Here is a 19,471-nt window from a genome sequence, read left to right on the forward strand (position 1 = left end):
TGGATTAAAGACTTATACATAAGACAAGATACAATAAACCTCCTAGAGGAAAACATAGGCAAAACATTATGTGACATACATTTCAAAAATTTTCTCCTAGAGGAAATAAAAGCAAGAATAAACAAATGGGACCTAATGAAACTTACAAGCTTCTGCAGCGCAAAGGAAACCAGAAGTAAAACAAGAAGACAACCTACGGAATGGGAGAAAATTTTTGCAAGTGAAACCGACAAAGGCTTGATCTCCAGAATATATAAGCAGCTCATACGACTCAATAAGAAAAAAATAAACAACCCAATCCAAAAATGGGCAGAAGACCTAAACAAGCAATTCTCCAAGGAAGACATACAAATGATCAAAAAGCACATGAAAAAATGCTCAATATCACTAATTATCAGAGAAATGCAAATCAAAACTACAATGAGGTATCACCTCACACCAGTCAGAATGGCCGTCATTCAAAAATCCAAAAATGACAAATGCTGGAGAGGCTGTGGAGAAAGGGGAACCCTCCTACACTGCTGGTGGGAATGCAGTTTGGTGCAGCCACTGTGGAAAACAGTGTGGAGATTCCTCAAAAGACTAGGAATAGACTTACCATATGACCCAGGAATCCCACTCCTGGGCTTGTATCCAGAAGGAAATCTACTTCAGGATGACACCTGCACCCCAATGTTCATAGCAGCACTATTTACAACAGCCAAAACATGGAAACAGCCTAAATGTCCATCAACAGGTGACTGCATAAAGAAGAGGTGGTATATCTATATAATGGAATACTACTCAGCCATAAAAACCGACAACATAATGCCATTTGCAGCAACATGGATGCTCTAGAGAATGTCATTCTAAGTGAAGTAAGCCAGAAAGAGAAAGAAAAATACCATATGAGATCGCTCATATGTGGAATCTAAAAAACAAAAACAAAAACAAACAAACAAACAAAAACAAAGCATAAATACAGGACAGAAATAGACTCATGGACAGAGAATACAGACTTGTGGTTACCAGGGGGGTAGAGGGTGGGAAGGGATAGACTGGGATTTCAAAATTGTAGAATAGATAAACAAGATTACACTGTATAGCACAGGGAAATATACACAAAATGTTATGATAAATCACAGAGAAAAAAATGTGACAATGAGTGTGTATATGTCCATGAATGACTGAAAAATTGTGCTGAACACTGGAATTTGACACAACATTGTAAAATGATTATAAATCAATAAAAAATGTTAAAAAAAAAAAAAAAGAAAGAAAATATCTGCAAACAATGTGACTGACAAGGGCTCCATTTCCAAAATATACAAACAGCTCATACAACTCAATAACCAAAAAACAAACCATCCGATCAAAAAATGGGCAGGAGATCTAAATAGACATTTCTCCAAATGAAGACAAACAAATGGCCAATAGGCACATGAAAAGATGTTCAATATCACTGATGATCAGAGAAATGCAAATCAAACTACAATAGGTATCATCTCACCCAGGTCAGAATGGCCATCATTCAAAAGTCCACAAACAATAAATGCTGGAGAGGGTGTGGAGAAAAGGGAACCCTCCTACACTGCTGGTGGGAATGCAGTTTGGTGCAGCCACTATGGAAAACAGTATGGAGATTCCTTAAAAAACTAAAAATAGACTTACCATATGATCCAGGAATCCTAGTCCTGGGCATATATCCAGAGGAAATTCTAATTCAAAAATATATATGCACTCCAATGTTCACAGCAGCACTATTTACAATAGCCAAGAAATGGAAGTAACCCAAATGCTTTGTCAACAGATGACTGGTAAAGAAGATATGGTATATATATATAAAGTGCAATACTATTCAGCCACAAAAAGATTAAAATAATGCCACTTGCAGCAACATGGATGGACCTAGAGATCATCATACCAAGTGAAGTCATCAGATGGAGAAAGACAAATATTGTTATCACTTATATGTGGAATCTAAAAAGTGATACAAATGAACTCTTTTACAAAACAGAAACAGACTCACAGACATTAAAAAAAAAAACTTATGGTTACCAATGGTGAAAGAGGGAGAGGGATAAATTAGAAGTTTGAGATTAGCACACATAAGTAGTAATAGATACAAACTACCATATGTAAAATAGATGAACAACAAGGTCCTACTACATAATACAGGGAACAATATCTTGTAGTAACCTATAATGAAGAAGAATATGAAAAAGAATATGTATGTATAACTGAATCACTTTGCTGCACACCAGAAATATAACCATGTAAATCAATTATACTTCAATTTAAAAAATTATTTTTTAAAGAAAAAAAAAGAAAGAAAACTGCCAAAATAATAAATTCAAGAAATGGTGCTATGAAAAGAACTATAAAATAAATCTACAACTAATTTTTAAAAAGTAGTCAAAGGAATATAAAAACACAAAAAAGGAATTGAGAATGCATTAATAGACAAATATAAAGGAAATGAAGAAAACTATTTTTAAAAGCCCAGTTTAGTCATAGCTTCCAAATAAATTTGAAAATGAGTGAACTGATGATTTTCTAAGAAAATAGGTTTTATTTTGACTTATGAAAGAAGAAACATAATCTAAATATAAACAGACCAAGAAACAGAGGAAATTAATAATTTTCAAAGAGCTACTCGCTATGAAAGTATCATACTCTGGAAGGTTCACGAATAAATTCTATTTTAATGTTAAGGATAGCAACTCTTACATAAATTTTTATAGGACATAGGAAAAGAGAGCTTAAAATTCAACTTACAAATTCTGCATACCATTGATGCAAAAATGTAACTTAGTAAGGAACTAAAACTATTATCTGATCTCATTCATGAGCATCGAGGCAATATTTAGGAATGTACTTGCCAGGTGTATGGTAAGTTTATGTTTAACTTTATGAAAGACTGACAAATGCTCTCCAGAGTGGATGGTTTTACACTCTCAGCAGCAGGGTATGAGAGGTCTAGTTGTTCAACCATCCTTGTCAATATTTGACATTACTGGTCTTTTTAATTTTATTGATTCTAATGGCTGTGTAAGAAACTGCACTGTGGTTTGAATTTTAATTTCCCTTGTGACTGACGTGCTTATTGGCTTATTCATTTACCTTCTTTAGTGGAGAATTACTTACATATTCTGAATACATCCTTATACATATATCACAAATATATTCTCTAATTCTGTGGCTTGCCTTTTCATTTCCTTAATGTCTTCTGGAGAGCAGAAATTTTTAATTTTCATAAAATAAAATTTATCAATTTTTTTCTCACGGTTTATTCTTTTTGTATTCTGAAAACTCTTTGCTTACTTCAAGGTCACAAAGATTTTCTCAAATGCTTTTTACTGGAAATTTCATATTTTTAGTTTTTATGTTTAAATCTATGACCCATTTCCAAGCTCATTTTTGTGTACTAAGTTGAAGAGTCAAGGTTTTTATTTTTCTATACAAATATGTAACTGATCCAGCACCACCTGTTGGAAAGACTTTGCTATAACCCACTGAATTATACCTCAGCACCTGTTAAAAATCAATTTAAAATGTATGTGCAGTTCTATTTCTATTCTTTTCCAGTGATTTCTACATATAATGTAATGCTAAAACCATACTGTCCTCATTACTGAAGCTTTATAGTAAATCTTAAAATCAAATAGTGTGTATCCTTCAACTTTTTTCTACCTTTTAAAAAATTATTTTGATTTATATGGAAAAGTAATTTTTACTGGGATTACTTTAAACCTAAATATTGAATTTCAAGAGAACTGACATTTCCACAACATTGAGTATTCCAACTCATAAACACGGCAACTCTTTCATTTAAGTCCTTTTAAATTCTTCATGATAATCACAGTTTTCAGTGTACAGGTTTTGCATATTTTGTTAAATTCATCCACATATACTTCCTATATTTTATGCTACTGCAAATGATATTATTTTAAATTTGCATTTGTAATCTTTATTGCTAGCATCTAGAAATATAATTAATTTTGGATATTGAATTTGTATCCTATGGCCTTATTACTAAATTTGTTTATTTGTTCTAGTACTTTTTTGTTGTTTGGTAGATTCCCTAGAATCTTCTTCATGAACAATCATACTGACTACACGTAAAGATAGTTGTACTTCTCTATTTTTAATCTTTGTACATTTTTGTCTCTGTCTTTCTTTACTGCACTGGCCAGGACCTCATATGTAATGTTACATAAAACTTGGAGAACAGAGATATCTTTGCCTAGTTCACAATCAGGGAATGGCGTCTAGTCTTTCAACATTACATGTGGGGATTTTTTACATTTGTTTGGTTTTGGGTGTGTGTGTTGTGGGGGTAGTGGTGGTTAATGGGCTCTTTATCGAGTTGAGAAAGCTCCCTTCTAGTCCAAGTTTACTGAGAGTTTTTACTATGGATGGATATTAAGTGCTGTTAAATGCTTTTTTGGCATCTACTGAAATGATCATATGATTTTCCTCTTTTAGGCCCTTAATGTCTTCAATTACATTAACTAATTTCCAAATGTTAAACCAACCATGCATTTTAAGATAAACTCCACTTGGTCATGAGGTATTATTTTTTAATGTATTGCTGAATTAGAGTTACTAAGGTAAATCTAATTTGGTCACAGATTTTTGTGTCTATGTTCATGAGGGGCATTGGTCTATAGTGTCCTTTTATTGTAATATTGTTGTCTGCTTTTGGTATTAGGGCTTTGGTGGTGCTACCAAGAAGACATAATAATCCTAAATGTGTAAACATCTAACAAGAGTATCTCAAAACATATGAAGCAAAAGTTGATAGAATTGAAAGGAGTAAGGAAGAAATCCAATATTAGAGTTGGGAACTTCAACACCCCTCTCTTAGTAATTGACAGCACTGCTAGACAGCAAACCAGATAGAGGGAGCCTGAACAACCCCATTAACCCATGGGCTCTAACTGACATGAATAAAACATTCTACACCTAATAACAGTCACAACACATATACACACTCTTTTCAACCACAAATAAACATTTGCCAAGATAGGCCATTTTCTGGGTCATAAAGTAAATCTCAAATAATTTAAAAGACATGAAACCAAATTATATTCTCTGACCATAATGGAATTTAGTTAGAAATCAGTAACAGAAAGATAACAGAAAAACCTCTAAGCATTTAGTAATTAAACAACTAACTCAAAGAAAGTTTTAAAACATACTTAATTGAATAAAAATGAAAACACAACATATCAAAATCTTTGGGATGTAACTAAAGCAGCACTTAGCAGAAAATTAATAGCACTAAATGCTTACACTGGAAAAGAGGATCTTTAAACTACTCTAGGCTTCTACTTCAAGAAACTAGAACAGCAAAACCAAAATCAACCCAAATCATACAGAAGAGTGGAAATAATAAAAGATAAGAGCAGAAATCAAAGAAATTGAAAACACAGAGAAAATATCAAGAAGAATAAGGAAAGCAAAAGTTGCTTCTTTGAAAATATAAATAAAATTGGTAAACTTCTAGTAGGACTGACAAAGAAAAAAAGAGAAAACACAAATTAGCAATATTAGAAATGAAAGGAAACTACAGCTGCCACAAATATTCAAAAGATATCAATACTCCAAACAACTCTATGCACATAAAATCAACCACATAGATGAAACAGACCAATTCCTTAAAATCACCAACTACCAAAAACTCACCCAAGGTGAAATAGGTAAACTTAATGGTCCTTACAGAGGAAACGAAATTGAGAAACTGAAGTTATAGTTCAAAAACCTCCCAGAAAAAATTAAAACAAAGAACAAAAAAACAAACTCCACAGGCAGGTGACTTCACTGGCAAATTATATAAAAAATTTAAGGAAAATATAAAACCAGCAGTACACAATCTTTTCCAGAAAAATAATGAGCAGAGAACACTTCCAAACTCATTTTATCAGGCCAATATTACACTGATACCAAAACAAGACAAAGATAATACAAGAAAAAAATACAAAACAATATGCCTCCCAAAATATGAATACAAAATCCTCAACAAAATATTAGAAATCATTAGCAAATTAGAAATGACAAAAAGAGTTTATACATACACACATGGAAAATAAGACACACTTCAAAAAGCATTGTAAAATCAAATTAATACTTCTTTTCCAAATCAAAATTATTTTAAATGCAAAGAGATTTATCCCTAACAAAAAATCTTTCAATCTCCAGAATATCTAAGTAAAAGTAATTCATTGTGACTATTAATCACTGTTGGAAAAATTACTACCAGTGCTAACTTACGTCTAACAACATTTTCTTCTCCCCACTCACAAGTTACAGCTGAGCCCTAACCAGGCAAAGCCAAACGAATCTATCCCATGCCTCTGGGTATAGCATCTGGGTCAAGGATGGACACAGGACCCAAATACATTAAAAAAAAAAAAAAACAGTGGTTTTTGAGAAAACCAGGTGCTCTCTTCACTACAGTGTTCTCTTTTCTATCGATGTGTGATATGAAGCTTCCAGGTGCTGCAGCCATCCCACCTAAGAAGCCAGTCTGAAGACATAAACACACAAAAGAAAACAGAGGAAAGAGATAAAGAAAAAAGCTTAGTCTGGAATCATATCTACTCTAGAGTATCATTGATCTGATTCAATTTCTTTTTTAGTTTAAGCTACTTTAAAATGGATTTTTGGTTATCTGCACATAAAAAACCCTCTGATGCCAAGCACGAACTAGGCAGAAGTCAGAGGAATATGATTTCCGTTACCATATAAAAGAATGTTTTAGTACTCAAGGCTAAGAAAAGGAAATAGACAAATTTTAAATTGTTTTCCTTATAATCTAGAATATTGTGATTAAGGGTTCAATACCTGCCTATATGTTCCTACAGTAATAGGCTAGATTTGTAAAGTTCCTTCCAAGTCTTTAAGATTCTGACTCTGTAAAAGCATACTGAATTTGGGATGTCAAATGAGACACTCAGAACTAGGGGTCACCCTTTGCTTAGACTTCTATTTAAACAAAAAAGTAAAAAACAGATTTTTTTTTAAATGCCAAATCATACTCACTAGCAAGAATATGAGATATAGAGTGGGGAGGATACAGCTCAAGTGCTCCATTATTTAGAAGCTGTGTGACCTTGGGCAAGTCATTTAACCCTAATTGTGCTTCAGTTTCCTCATCTGTAAAATGGGAACAGTAAAAATAGCACGTGCCTCATAGAACTGTTGTGAGTACTAAATAAGCTCATTCACATACATCACTTAAATCAGTCCCTGGCACATAGTGCTTAGTTTATTAGTCTGTTCAGGCTGCCGTAACAAAACACCATACACTATGAGGCTTAAACAGCAGAAATTTATTTTCTCACAGTTCTGGAGGCTGAAAGTCCAAGATTAAGATTCTAGTTTTTAGTGGAGCACCTTCTTCTTGGTTTATAGATGTCCACCTTCCCACTGTTATCATACCCACGTAGCCTTTCCTTGATGTACGTGGCATGGGGAGAGAGAGCTTGTAGGTCTCATTCTCTTTCTTTGAGGGTTCCAGCCCCATCTGATTAGGGCCCCAAACTTACGACCTCATTTAATTTTAATTACCTCCTAGAAGCTCTATCTCCAAATACAGTCACATTGGGAGTTAGAGCTTCAGCGTATGAATTTACGGGGGACAGGATTCAGTCCACCACGGTAAGCACTATAGAAAGATTGTTAATGTTAATACTATTAATGTGTATGTGACGATTGTTCTAACGGAAGATATAGTTTTATTCACAAACCCAGTTACAGAATCTCTAAAGCAAATAACTGTCCTCATGCGTCACCGAAAAGGTTAAACTTTGTATTAGAAAATACTTAATTGCTATTCATTTATGTGGTAATCTCTTAGAAAGGGAAGACTAAAGCTGACAAAATCTTGCTTTTGTACCAAGTTAAAAGACTCATTTTGTGAAGTCTCCCTTTCCAACTCTAAGCTCCTTTAATTTCTAAGACCTCAAAAATAACTTTACCCAGTAAATCAGCTTGAGTGCTCCTAATGACCAACTGGCAAGAACTACCCTGACAATAATCTGAACCTGCCATGCCCTGGTCATCATTTACCAACCTTACCAATAGTGATCTACAAAGGTCACTTTTGAAGAAGTCTGAAAAAATTACCACAAATAAAACCACCTTCCATAAAAAAAAAAAAGCTATTATTTTTAAAAAGAAAAAAACGTTAAGTCAAAAGTTACCCATTAGGATTTAAAATTCAGCAATCTTTCCTTACACAGTTATTGCAATGATTAAATAAACGTATGTTATTTACCTACTACCTTGCCTAGGATTAGTATCCATCTGGTAAGTGTTAGTACATTAGATGTTCTAAGAAATACGGTTTAAAAGACCAAGCAGAAAATTAACATCCAACTCATTTTCAATACATGCTTATATTCCAAGTTTTTAAAAGGGCTCAGAATTTACCACTGAGTTTAATATACAGGGATGGTTACTTGAAGAGAGGATCTAATTTTAAATAATCACTAAATACAGTGTCTTTTACTACACTAATGTCTCATTGTGGCATTCATAAAGCAACAGGAACTCCTTCATCTGTAACCTCTGCTGAGGAAATAACCTTTATTTCATTAAGTGAAAGCTGCTAACTTAAATGTCATATATGAGATCACTGGTGTCTTTGATTATCTAGAAGAAAATTCTTTCCATTGTCCTTCCATTCCAACATCTCTCAAACCCAGGAGAAATTATCCTTTCAGTCATTTCCTTTTTTGACAGAAAACAATCAAGCATCAAACATATTATAAGAGAAATTGTAGAACTAGAAAAATTCTTCCAGAATCACAATAAAAAAAATATTACTTGGATTACTGTGGTGGTAGAGACAACTGCACTGCATATAACTAATATATGTGCCTTCTAACCCCATTAATATTTTCTTGCCTTCACCTACCATTATTTAAAAGATATACATCACATCAAGAAGGCTTTAAAACAGGGGAAAGAAGTGAAGACTACAAAAAACAGCTCAGTAATTCTCAAGACTTATCCTTGAGTTAAGTAAAAGCTGTTGGTTAAGTTAGTTAAGTAAGTTAACTTACTCTTTTACACTGAGAAGTTTAACAAGTGAACTGAAGTCAAGAGAGGCAGAAGGTTAGGGCAGACTCTAAACACAGCTCTTCCCCAAACCTCCATCCCTACACACACTGCTAATTTTCCCCTTGGAATTCTGAATATACATTATAACTCACTCAACTCACCAACCAAATCACCTTGGGCAAGATACTTTTTTTTTTTAACATACCTGGATAGCACTACTGGAATTTCCCATCTTTTCCTCCTCCTCTACAATGTGTGAGTATCAGAAATGGCATTGTGTTAAAAAAAAAAAATAGAAATAGGCACCTATCTTCCTTGGTAGTAAAGAACAACAGTGCAGAAGAAGCTTCAAAATACTCAAATAAATGACTAAACAATCTCTATGTAAATAGAAAATCTGTCACATATCTGTGTTTTCCAAAGCAAGTATAACCAAATCTTGACTGAAATTTGCCAAAAAAAAAAAAAGTTGCTTCAAGTTACAGTTTCATAGAAATACAGCAGTCCTCCCTTATCCAAAGGGTATTCATTCCAAGATACCCAGTGGCTGCCTGAAACCCTGGATAGCACTGAACTCTATATATATTATGTTTTTTTCCCATACATACCTGTGATAAAGTTTAATTTATAAATTAGGCACAGTATGAGATTAATAATAATCACAAAATAAAGCAGTTACAATAATATGCTGTAATAAAAGTTATGTAAATGTGGGGTCTCTCGTTCCTTAAAATATCTTACTGTACAAATTTAATCCCTTTTCCATCTTAATAAGCACTAACTGCACCGTGGCCATAACTTCTACAGTTTGAGGTGTGACAGCAAAACTAGCACGCATTTCTACTTTCTTCTTCACAATTTCACAAATAGAAGATTTGTTCTTACCTTAGATCTTTACAACCTCAGCATATGATTTTTTTCTTTCCTTACTAAGTCAGGAACTTTTACCTTTTCACTTAAAGGAAGCATTTTACAGCTTTTTTGGCAAATCCAAATTGCTGGCATCACTACTTTTATACTTTGGGGCCATCATTAAGTAAAATCAGGGTTACCTGAACACAAGCACTGTGCTACCTCCACAGCTGATCTGGTAACATAGATGGCTACTAAGTGACTAATGAGCAGGATAAACTGGACAAAGTGATGGTTCACACCGCAGGCTGGAGAGAGCAGGATGGCACGAGATTTTATCATGCTACTCAGAAAGGCACACAGTTTAAAACTTATGAATTGTTTATTTCTGATATCTTCCATTTAGTATTTTGGACCAAGCTTGACTATAAGCAATTGAATCCAGGGAAAACAAAACATTAGATAAGGGGGGGGGACTACTGCACTCAGATTTTAGGAAGTACTTAAACAGTTAGATCCTATTTTAAAAATAAAGGTAGAAAATGAAAACAGTACTTAGAAAAAGTAAACTTACCAAATATATTAGTGGAGTGTCCTTTCCTTGCAATAGGTCTGAGTTCATTATGTCCCCACCCGTACATCCTATAATTATCCCAGGCGTGTTTCATCATCTGAGAAAAGAAAAATTATAACTCATCAATTTACATTTTTCACAGACTCTTATCTTTATATTTCATGTAACTTAGTGATTCTATCCTTACAAACTTCTGTATCGCCTACATTAGTATATTATCCTATTAACATCTATGTCAGTATGAAAACACACATACCATGTTTAACTTGAGTCTACACAACAGAACAAAAAATTGGATGTAATAAACAAGCTCTTTTTTTTAATGGGGAGGCAGGTGTCTGGCATTCTTTCCTTTTAGGAAGAATGAATCCTTTTGGAAATAGCTCCCCTTCCCTCACTGTGATTATGCCAGAGTTGTCAATCAAGGGGCTCTGATTCCACAACCAATTAACACAGCCTGGCTGGAGTATCCCTTACCCTTAGACCAAAGACTAGCAAACTCTCCCTGTAAAGTAAATATTTTAGGCTTTGCAATCCACACAGTCTCTGTAGCAACTACTTAGCTGTTAAGCACAAAAGCACCCTAGATAACACAGAACCAGACAGGCATAACTGTGTTCCAACTAAACTTTATTTTAAAAAATGAGGCAGTATAGACAGAATTTGGCCAGCAGGCTGTGGTCTGCCACCCCATGACCTACACAACGTGACTGGGTACATGTGATTCAAGTAGGGGCAACCAAGTCCTTTCAAACATGTTGTTATAGGCACCAGGAGTCAGAGGGACTCCCTCATTTTGCAATCTCAAGGTCTACGTAACGTATAACCCTGGGGCTGATGGGAACTAACTCTCTCCCAACATGGAGAAACTAAATAACAAAAGAAAACAGACAGAGACAGATGCGTATTACTGACAAAAACATCTATAGACCTGGATTTAGCCAAGTTTGAAGTCCTAGTTTAGAGCCACGAAGCTAATAAATCCTTTTGTATCAATTAGTTTGAACTGAATTTCTTACAACCCAAGGAGTACTAGGCTACACAACAGCAGAGTACTTAATTATGTATCAGCTGAATTATGTAATAGTAGTCTGTGGTATATCAAATACAATATTCATTAAAACATTTCTCAACTTGCTTTTTGCAGCTAGCATTACTCAGACACCAAAACTAGGCAGAGACATTACAAGGAAACTAAAAACCAATGTATCTCAAAAGCAGATACAAAATTTTAAAAGTTCCTTAATAAAAATTAATAATATATTAAAAAGGAGATGTACAATGACCAAGCGCAGTTTAACCCAGGAATATACGACTAATTTAACATTCAAAACCCATCAATATAATTCATAATGTTAAGAATAAAAAGGAAAAAATCATACAATCATCATTCTAGATGTAGACAAAGCATTTGACAAAATTCAACACCCATTCATGATAAAAACTCAGTAAACTACAACTACAAGGAAATATCCTTGTCTTAATAAAGGGCATCTTCAAAAAAACCTACAGTTTACATCATACTTAACAGTAGAAGATCCTCCTGCTAAAGTTGAGAACAAACCAAATACATCTATTCTCATCACTTCTTTTCAACAATGTACTGAAAGTCCTAGCTAGTGCAATAAGAAAATAAATAAAAGGCAAAAAAAAATCAAAAAGGAAAAGTACCTCTATTCACAGAGGACATGACTATGCACAAGGAAAATCCTAAGCCATCTTAAAATAAAAAGCCACTAAAAAGAAAAGACGACTTCAGTAAATGAGATACAAGTTCAGAAAAGTAAAATTAAATATATTACTAAATGCTAGTAATGAACAACAGACATAGAAATTAAAAAACAATTTCTTTTTATAATAGCATCAAAAAACATGAAACATTTAGGAATAAATGTAACAGGATATGTGCAAGAACTATACACTAAGAACTAAAAAACACTGCTCAGAGAAATTAAAGAAAACCTAAATAAGCAGAAAGATGTAAACTGCTCAGGGAATGAAGATCAAATATTAAGATGACAATTCTTCTCAATTCACCTACAGATTCTATGAAATCCCAAACAAAATGCCAGCAATCTTTTATTTTCACAGAAAAGCTAATTCTAGAAAGGCAAAGGACTTACAATGGCCAAAACGATTTTTTAAAGAACAAAGCTGGAGGACTTACCTGTTTCAAAACTTACTATAAGTTAAGGTATTCAACAGTGTCATATTCTCATTAAGGATAGGAATATAGACTAATGCAATAGATATGAGTCCAGAGAGAGACTCAACATCTATTGATTTTGTCAACTGATTTTGAACAAAAGTGCCAAGGTAATTCAATTGGGAAAGGATAATCTTTTCAACAGATAATGCTGGAACCCTAGAAAGCCCTACGGAGGAAGAATGAAGTACAATCTTTACTTCACACAATAAACAAAAAAACTTAACTCTCAAAAGATCACAGACTGATATGCAAAAACTAAAACTAAACCATATGCCCACACAAAGACTTGTACACAAATGTTCACAGCAACTTTATTCATAATAGTCAAAAACTGAACCAAATGTTAAACAAATGTTCAACAGGTGAATGAATAAAACAAATCATGGTATATCCATACAACGGAACACTACTGGGGAAAAAATTACCTTTATATGCAATCTACGTAGATGAATCTCAAAAACATGCTGACAAAAGCCCAGAAACAAAATATCACACAACTTATAATTTCATTTGATTGACACTCTAGAAAAGACAAATCTAATCCATAATGACTAAGAGCGGATCAGTGGCTGCCTGGAGCCAAGGAATGGAGTGGACTGACTAGAAAGGGGTACAAGTAAACCGTTTTGAGATTATGGACATATTCACAGCTTGACTGCAATTGTTACACAGGTATGTACATCTGTAAAATCTCATATAAAGCCGTACTCTTAAAATACATACGTTTTATTGTACATATATTATGTCTCAATAAAGTCAAATTTTTAAAAAATCTAATAGCCTGTCCTATCTTCCTCATTAGTAATTTTCGCTCTCCTGAGCTAAGAAGTTAAAGCTTTTTCACTTGATTTTCTAGTTACCACTATATTTCTAAGTATAGTTTGCAGTGCTATTTCTTGATTTTTATAAAAGTTTTAGCTATTTACTATATTCCCCCATATTTAAGATAATTTAGCTCTCTCATACACTATCAGCTCACCTCCACATACACTTCACCACACATATTCCCTGGCTCACATCCTCCCAATATAGTTAGCAACATGTTTTTCTTATAATTATTATATTACTTTATTCAACTTTTGTTTTCCCTGCTGTAAACTACTGGTCTGAAGTTTAGTGGGGTTTTTTGTTGATGTAGTTTTTAACATAGCAATTATTAATTTACTTTCAAATTATACTTGAGTTTCAAAACTTGTCTCAATATAATCAAACAGATCAAATAAACTATCAGTTCCATTTTATTCTAATACACCCTTCCTGAGTCTCTCTATCCTCCCACTCTCATCTGGACTTCTGTTCTCCAACCTGAAGCACAGCCATCATCCTGCTGATTCCCTTTTCCACATTCCTGAGAATGCCCTTCCTTTCTCTCTCTAGTGACAAAACCCCTGTTTCCAAAATTGCTTATCTTCCTATTTTTATGCTGAAGCTTATTTTCCAGTAGCAATCTGAGACAATGTCTAAAAACATCTTTATTCTCAGATTTGATTCAAAATTTGGCTGAATATGTAACTCTTTCCAAGCCATTCTCTTCCAGTTTCTAACATTATTGCTGAGGAATCTAATGCGCCACTACGTACAATCCCAATCTTCTGGGTGGAACTATTAAACTTTTAGGATCTGTTTTTTATGCACTTTTTCTAAAATTTCAGTAGGAATCCCACCCCACCCCCCATTTGGTTAGATGCCTGGCAGGTCCTTTCAGTCCAGAAACTCACATTCTTAAGTTTTAGCCCATTCTCCTCAATTGTTTCTTTGACTTCTTCCCCTCTACTTTCCCTGTTCTTTTTCCAAAACCCCTAATTAATCACTTGTTAGGTGCTCCAGATTGAGCTTAACATTTTTCTTGTTTTCTCAACCTTTTGTCCTTCCAAGAGATTTGATCAATTTTATCTTCCAACTCTTCTACTGAATTTTTTACTCTATCATATTTTTAATCTCCAAGAACTCCTTCTTATTCTGTAAATGTTCCTTTTTATAATTTACTTCATGAATTTAATTTTTTTGGCACCCAAAGATGTGAATTCTTTTTTGATATTTTTTTCCTGCTCCCTGTATTGTTTCTGTATCCTCTAAATTCCTCCCTTCCATCTGTTTCTCTCATGTGAGAAACTTCCCTTACACGAATGGTGATCTTCGGTTTGTTCTTCACATATGAGTGAAGCACTTAGAAGATGATCAAAGGCTGTCAGTGAATAGGCAACACTTGTTGACCGAGCCTAGTCTCAAGGAGGTCAGGTGAAACCCAGGGGTGTCCTACTGAGGAACAGAGTAGGTCTTTTCTCTTGGGCCAGTCAAGTCTCCCAGAGACATGTCCTTCATTTTCCTACTTACTGAATATAAATCTGCCTGCCACAATTCTAAAAGTTGTGCAGGAGAAAGAGGTCTCAATATTCAGAATCCACTTTTCACTTAATTCCCTCCACCCCCACCTCTCCATTTTTTAGAATGCCCTCTGCCCTCTGCCCTCTCCCCTCAGCTATACTTGGTATTTCCAAAATCTAGATCCTCTCTAATTCATCCATCCGAAAGTAAACTTTTGATCCTCTTCTGGGGAAAGGAGGGCAGCAGATAGGATTTGTAGGCTAGAAAATTGGGAATCCAGGAGTTAAGAGCTCCTTTTAAAACTTTCAAATAATCCTTTTCCAGCTCTATTTTATACCCCTGCCTTCAGAGTGTTTCTAATTCTTGAAACTTTCAGATACTCTGCAGGTATTCATATCACCCTGCCTCTTTTTGGCTGCTTCTTCTGCAGATAAGTCAGTCATTACGTTTAAAAAGAACCTACACAGGGATTCTTAATACGTTTTATGTTGATTTACAAGAACACTAGACAACATGATGTGTTCTAAAGGATTCACTCAACAGGTCTGGGTTGTCCAAACCCTTCACATGCCCAAGGTTTGGCCTATGGAAGCCTCCTGGAAAATAACCTCAAAACCTTTGTTATCCTGCCTGTTAAGAGTATCTCTGTTTACCTGAAGCCCTGGGCAGTGTCAGATGGTTCATGCTAACAATGTGATTTATGGCAGGGACCACAGTATCGGCCTGACCTCTGGAGGTGCTGGAGAACTGAGGTCAGCCAAGCCTACACAATGAACTCCCAATAAAAGACCTGCACACCAAGGCTTGGGTGAACCTCCCTGGCTGCCAATACTTTGTGTGCCCTGCCACACATCACTGCTGGGAGAATTAAGCACGGTCCATACTACTCCACTGGGAAAGGACAACCAGGAGCTTGGGCCTGGTCTCTACTGCACTTAATCCTGGGTGCTTTTTATATTAATTTTAATCTGTATGTTTTTGCTGCAAATAACCAAGACTATGAATAGAACAGTTTTGCTAAGTTCTGTGATTACTTCCAGTGAATCACTGAGCCTGTAGGTGGGGTGGGTTCTTTAAACACACATTGTTATCCATCTTAATTATTATGTACATGAGACAAGTATTTAGATTCTAATGACATCTAAAAATAAAAAGTCAGGCATCTGAAAAAAAAAAATCTATCAATGTCTAACACTGTCCAAAGAAAGTGCCTTAAGCCGCCTGTGCATAAAACATAGACTCCAGAGGCAAGGTGAAATCAGAATACAAAGCTGTTTGATTCCACTAAGGTCAAAGTTTTATACTAATTCATAAGGCCACACTTAAAATATCTGCAAAAGCTTCCATATTCATTACTAGAATATATCCAAATAGATATCTGACTATTTGGACTAAATTTATTATCTTATTTTATGATAAACAACTGATTTGAAATATTGTTGATCACATTACACACTAACAAAATCTTTTTCTTCAAGTCACTAAAACTGCAAACTCCACCCAGAATTAGCAGGAATTCTAATTAACAAAGTTCAACTTAAATATAGATTTCCTCTCTGTCTAGTTTTCTCTTTATCTCCAAGTAACTCCTAGACTAACAAACTGAAAGACTTCTGTGACCAAACAAATTTCAAGAATTCTGAAATCAATCCTTCCCCCCTTTTCAACCCATTGAGACTCTCTGGAAGGATGCGTTCTTAATCTGCAGTATGGTTAAGCTGTATCATGATGTGTTCCTTAAAAGATGGCATATATAACACTAACGTTTCAGAAGCATGTTTATGAGAAGACTTGCATAGTATCTAGCAGAATTTCTTGTAACTAAACACTTAAAACATTTCTTATTAAATGATAAACTGTTTATGGGTTTATCCTATGTTATTAACAAAATACTGAATATCAAAAGATCTTTGAACACAGAGTGAGTGATGTAACTATCCAAACAACATTATACCAAAATTTTTAAGTATCCTGTGTTATGATCGATATTAAAAAACAGTTTTATCCCTTACTGCCAACTTGCAAAATGAACTGCAACTGTGACCCCAAAACAAATAAGATCAAAATACGACACCACAGATGGTACAAATAAATACAGACAGATAAGATACTTTAAATCCAGTCAAATACATATCCATATCCATGACCACCCCATATCACAAATCTCAGCTTATTACCTCTTTAATTTTTTCCCTTTTCTCTCTCAGTTCATTATCTTCTGGGTCTCCACCATTTGTTCCTATAAGGTTTGGTATAGGAACTGGTGGCAGTGGCTTTTTCTCTTTCATCTTCATTTCTAGGACTACCTTATTTTTCTCTGTCTGAATTTCTGCTCGGATTTCCTCTCTTGATTTTTTTAATTTTTCTTTTGCTTCTTCCAAGGCCTTCTCATGATCAGCTCGGATTTTATTTCTCAGACGTTCTTCTTCCTCCCTGTAAGAAGAAGAAAAAAAAATAATAAAAAAATAAAACTTAGTTTCCTCCACCAAACCCTGACAGTTGTTTTCTATGCCTGCCATTAAAAAGAAAGAATGATCCGTGAGAGAGGCTTGCATCTATCTGCCCAAAGAAGAGGATAAATACATCTTAGTATGAGAAAGAAGATGAGCCCTGGATGCTGACGAGCAAACATTTTACAAAGTGGAGGAAAAGAGAACTCAGAAAGTTACAATTTAAGGACCAAGTGAAACAGAGAAAACAGCAATCAATAATTTATTAGTAGACACATAATAGAGAGAGAGAGACTAGTGAAAAACTAGATGGAGGAGAGAAAATAAAAAAACAAAATTAAGTATCAAGAGGGAACAAAAATATAAACATAGGGTCAAAGAAAGAGAGATAAGCAGAAAAGATAAGAGGATGGGAAAGTTTTTATTTGTTAAATATACATCATATCCTTCTAAAATTTTTACATTTTGTAAATAATGTAGATCTTATACCACAATGGCCTAACTGATGTGGGCATGCCCACTTAAAATTCTCTTGAGTCCTTGTTAAAAATACAGATTCCAATTTAGCAGATCTGTATTAAACCCATGAATCTGTATTATTAAGGGCTCTCCTGATGATTCTGGGGTACATACAGATCTGGAAATCACTACTGCAGCAGACACCTACTGGGTTTCTAGTCGGCCCTAAATCTTTTCTCCACCTCCACCCCAATCCACATGAATGAATATAGGCGTAGTCATCACCATTTTCCAAATCAGCCAGTGACGACTACTCTAAGGGTAAACAACTAACCCACCAGTCACCAGAGTTACTGCTTCAGAAATTTAATTCAAACTCTGGCCGTACAACACTGCTGGTGAGAATGTATAAAATGGTATAGCCACCCTGGAAAAGTTTAGCAATTTCTTAAAAAACTAAACATGTAACCATCACAGAATCCTGCAATTGCCCTGGACAGTTATCCCAGAGAAATGAAGGCTTATTTACACACAAAAACCTATATACAAACCAGTTACAAAAAGATAAATACTATATCATTCTACTTATATTAGATTCTTAGAGTAGTCAAAATCATATAAACAGAAAGCAGAATGGTGGTTGTGAGAGGCTGGGGGAAAGGAGAAAATGGGAAATTATTGTTCAGTGGGTACAGAGTTTCAGTTTTACAACATGAAAGGAGTTCTGGAGATGGATGGCGATGATGGTTGCCCTATTCATACTGTACATGTAAAAATGGTTAAGATGGCAAATTTTATGTGTATTTTACCACAATTTTAAAAATTGGGAGAAAAATCCTATACACAAATGTTTATAGAAGCTTTATTCACAACAAGCAAAAACTAGAAACAACCCTAATGTCATCCAACAAGTAAACAGTTAAGCAAATCACTGTTTATACAGTGGTAAAGCAACACTATGGAATACTACTCAGCAATAAAAAGAAATGAACTACTCATACACACAATTTGAATGAATTTCAAAGGTATTATGTGAGTGAAAGAAGCCAGTCACAAAATGTTACATTCTGTCTGATTCCTTTTACATGATATTCTCAAAAAGACAAAAATAGAGGGATGACTAGTATATCATGGATGCTAGTAGTTATGGATGGGGAAGAGGTTAAATATAAAGGATAATACAGGATTTTTTTTATTATAGCAGTTATATACCCTAATTTCAGTGGTTACACCAATGTGAACACGTGTTAAAAACCATAGAACTGTACATCAAGAGAGAAAAATATCAATCCACAGCCTAGTATTAAAATTAAGATGTTAAATGTCTAGAGAAAAAGAAAACTGAATTGCCAACAGTGAAAAAGGACTGATGAGGAAAACAGAAGGGAGAAAAGAGGAGGAATCGCAGCAGAGCCAGAGTGTCAGGGACAAACAAGGTCACTCAGGTAGCAAGAAAAAATCCATGGGGCCTGCAGACAAACTGCATATAGGAAACGTAAGGCAGAAAGGAGCCAAGGTTAGCCCCACTGTGCATCCAAGAGTAGTTCTGGG

At 34.6% G+C, this 19,471-nt stretch overlaps 1 protein-coding gene across 3 annotated transcripts in view; it reads right to left on the reverse strand.

Moving 5' to 3' along the window:
* The window catches only part of MAN1A2 (mannosidase alpha class 1A member 2), a 161,620-nt gene that overhangs the window by 108,269 nt on the left and 33,880 nt on the right, over nt 1-19,471 (reverse strand). For all 3 annotated transcript variants that reach the window (XM_072967920.1, XM_072967918.1, XM_072967919.1), the window contains exons 2-3: nt 17,189-17,444; nt 10,478-10,574 (exon numbers count right to left, since the gene is read on the reverse strand). In XM_072967920.1, the coding sequence (XP_072824021.1) occupies nt 10,478-10,574; nt 17,189-17,444 (353 nt within the window). The remainder of the gene's footprint in view (nt 1-10,477; nt 10,575-17,188; nt 17,445-19,471) is intronic.

The sequence above is a fragment of the Vicugna pacos genome, chromosome 9 (assembly GCF_048564905.1).
Source record: "Vicugna pacos chromosome 9, VicPac4, whole genome shotgun sequence".
NCBI lineage: Eukaryota > Metazoa > Chordata > Mammalia > Artiodactyla > Camelidae > Vicugna > Vicugna pacos.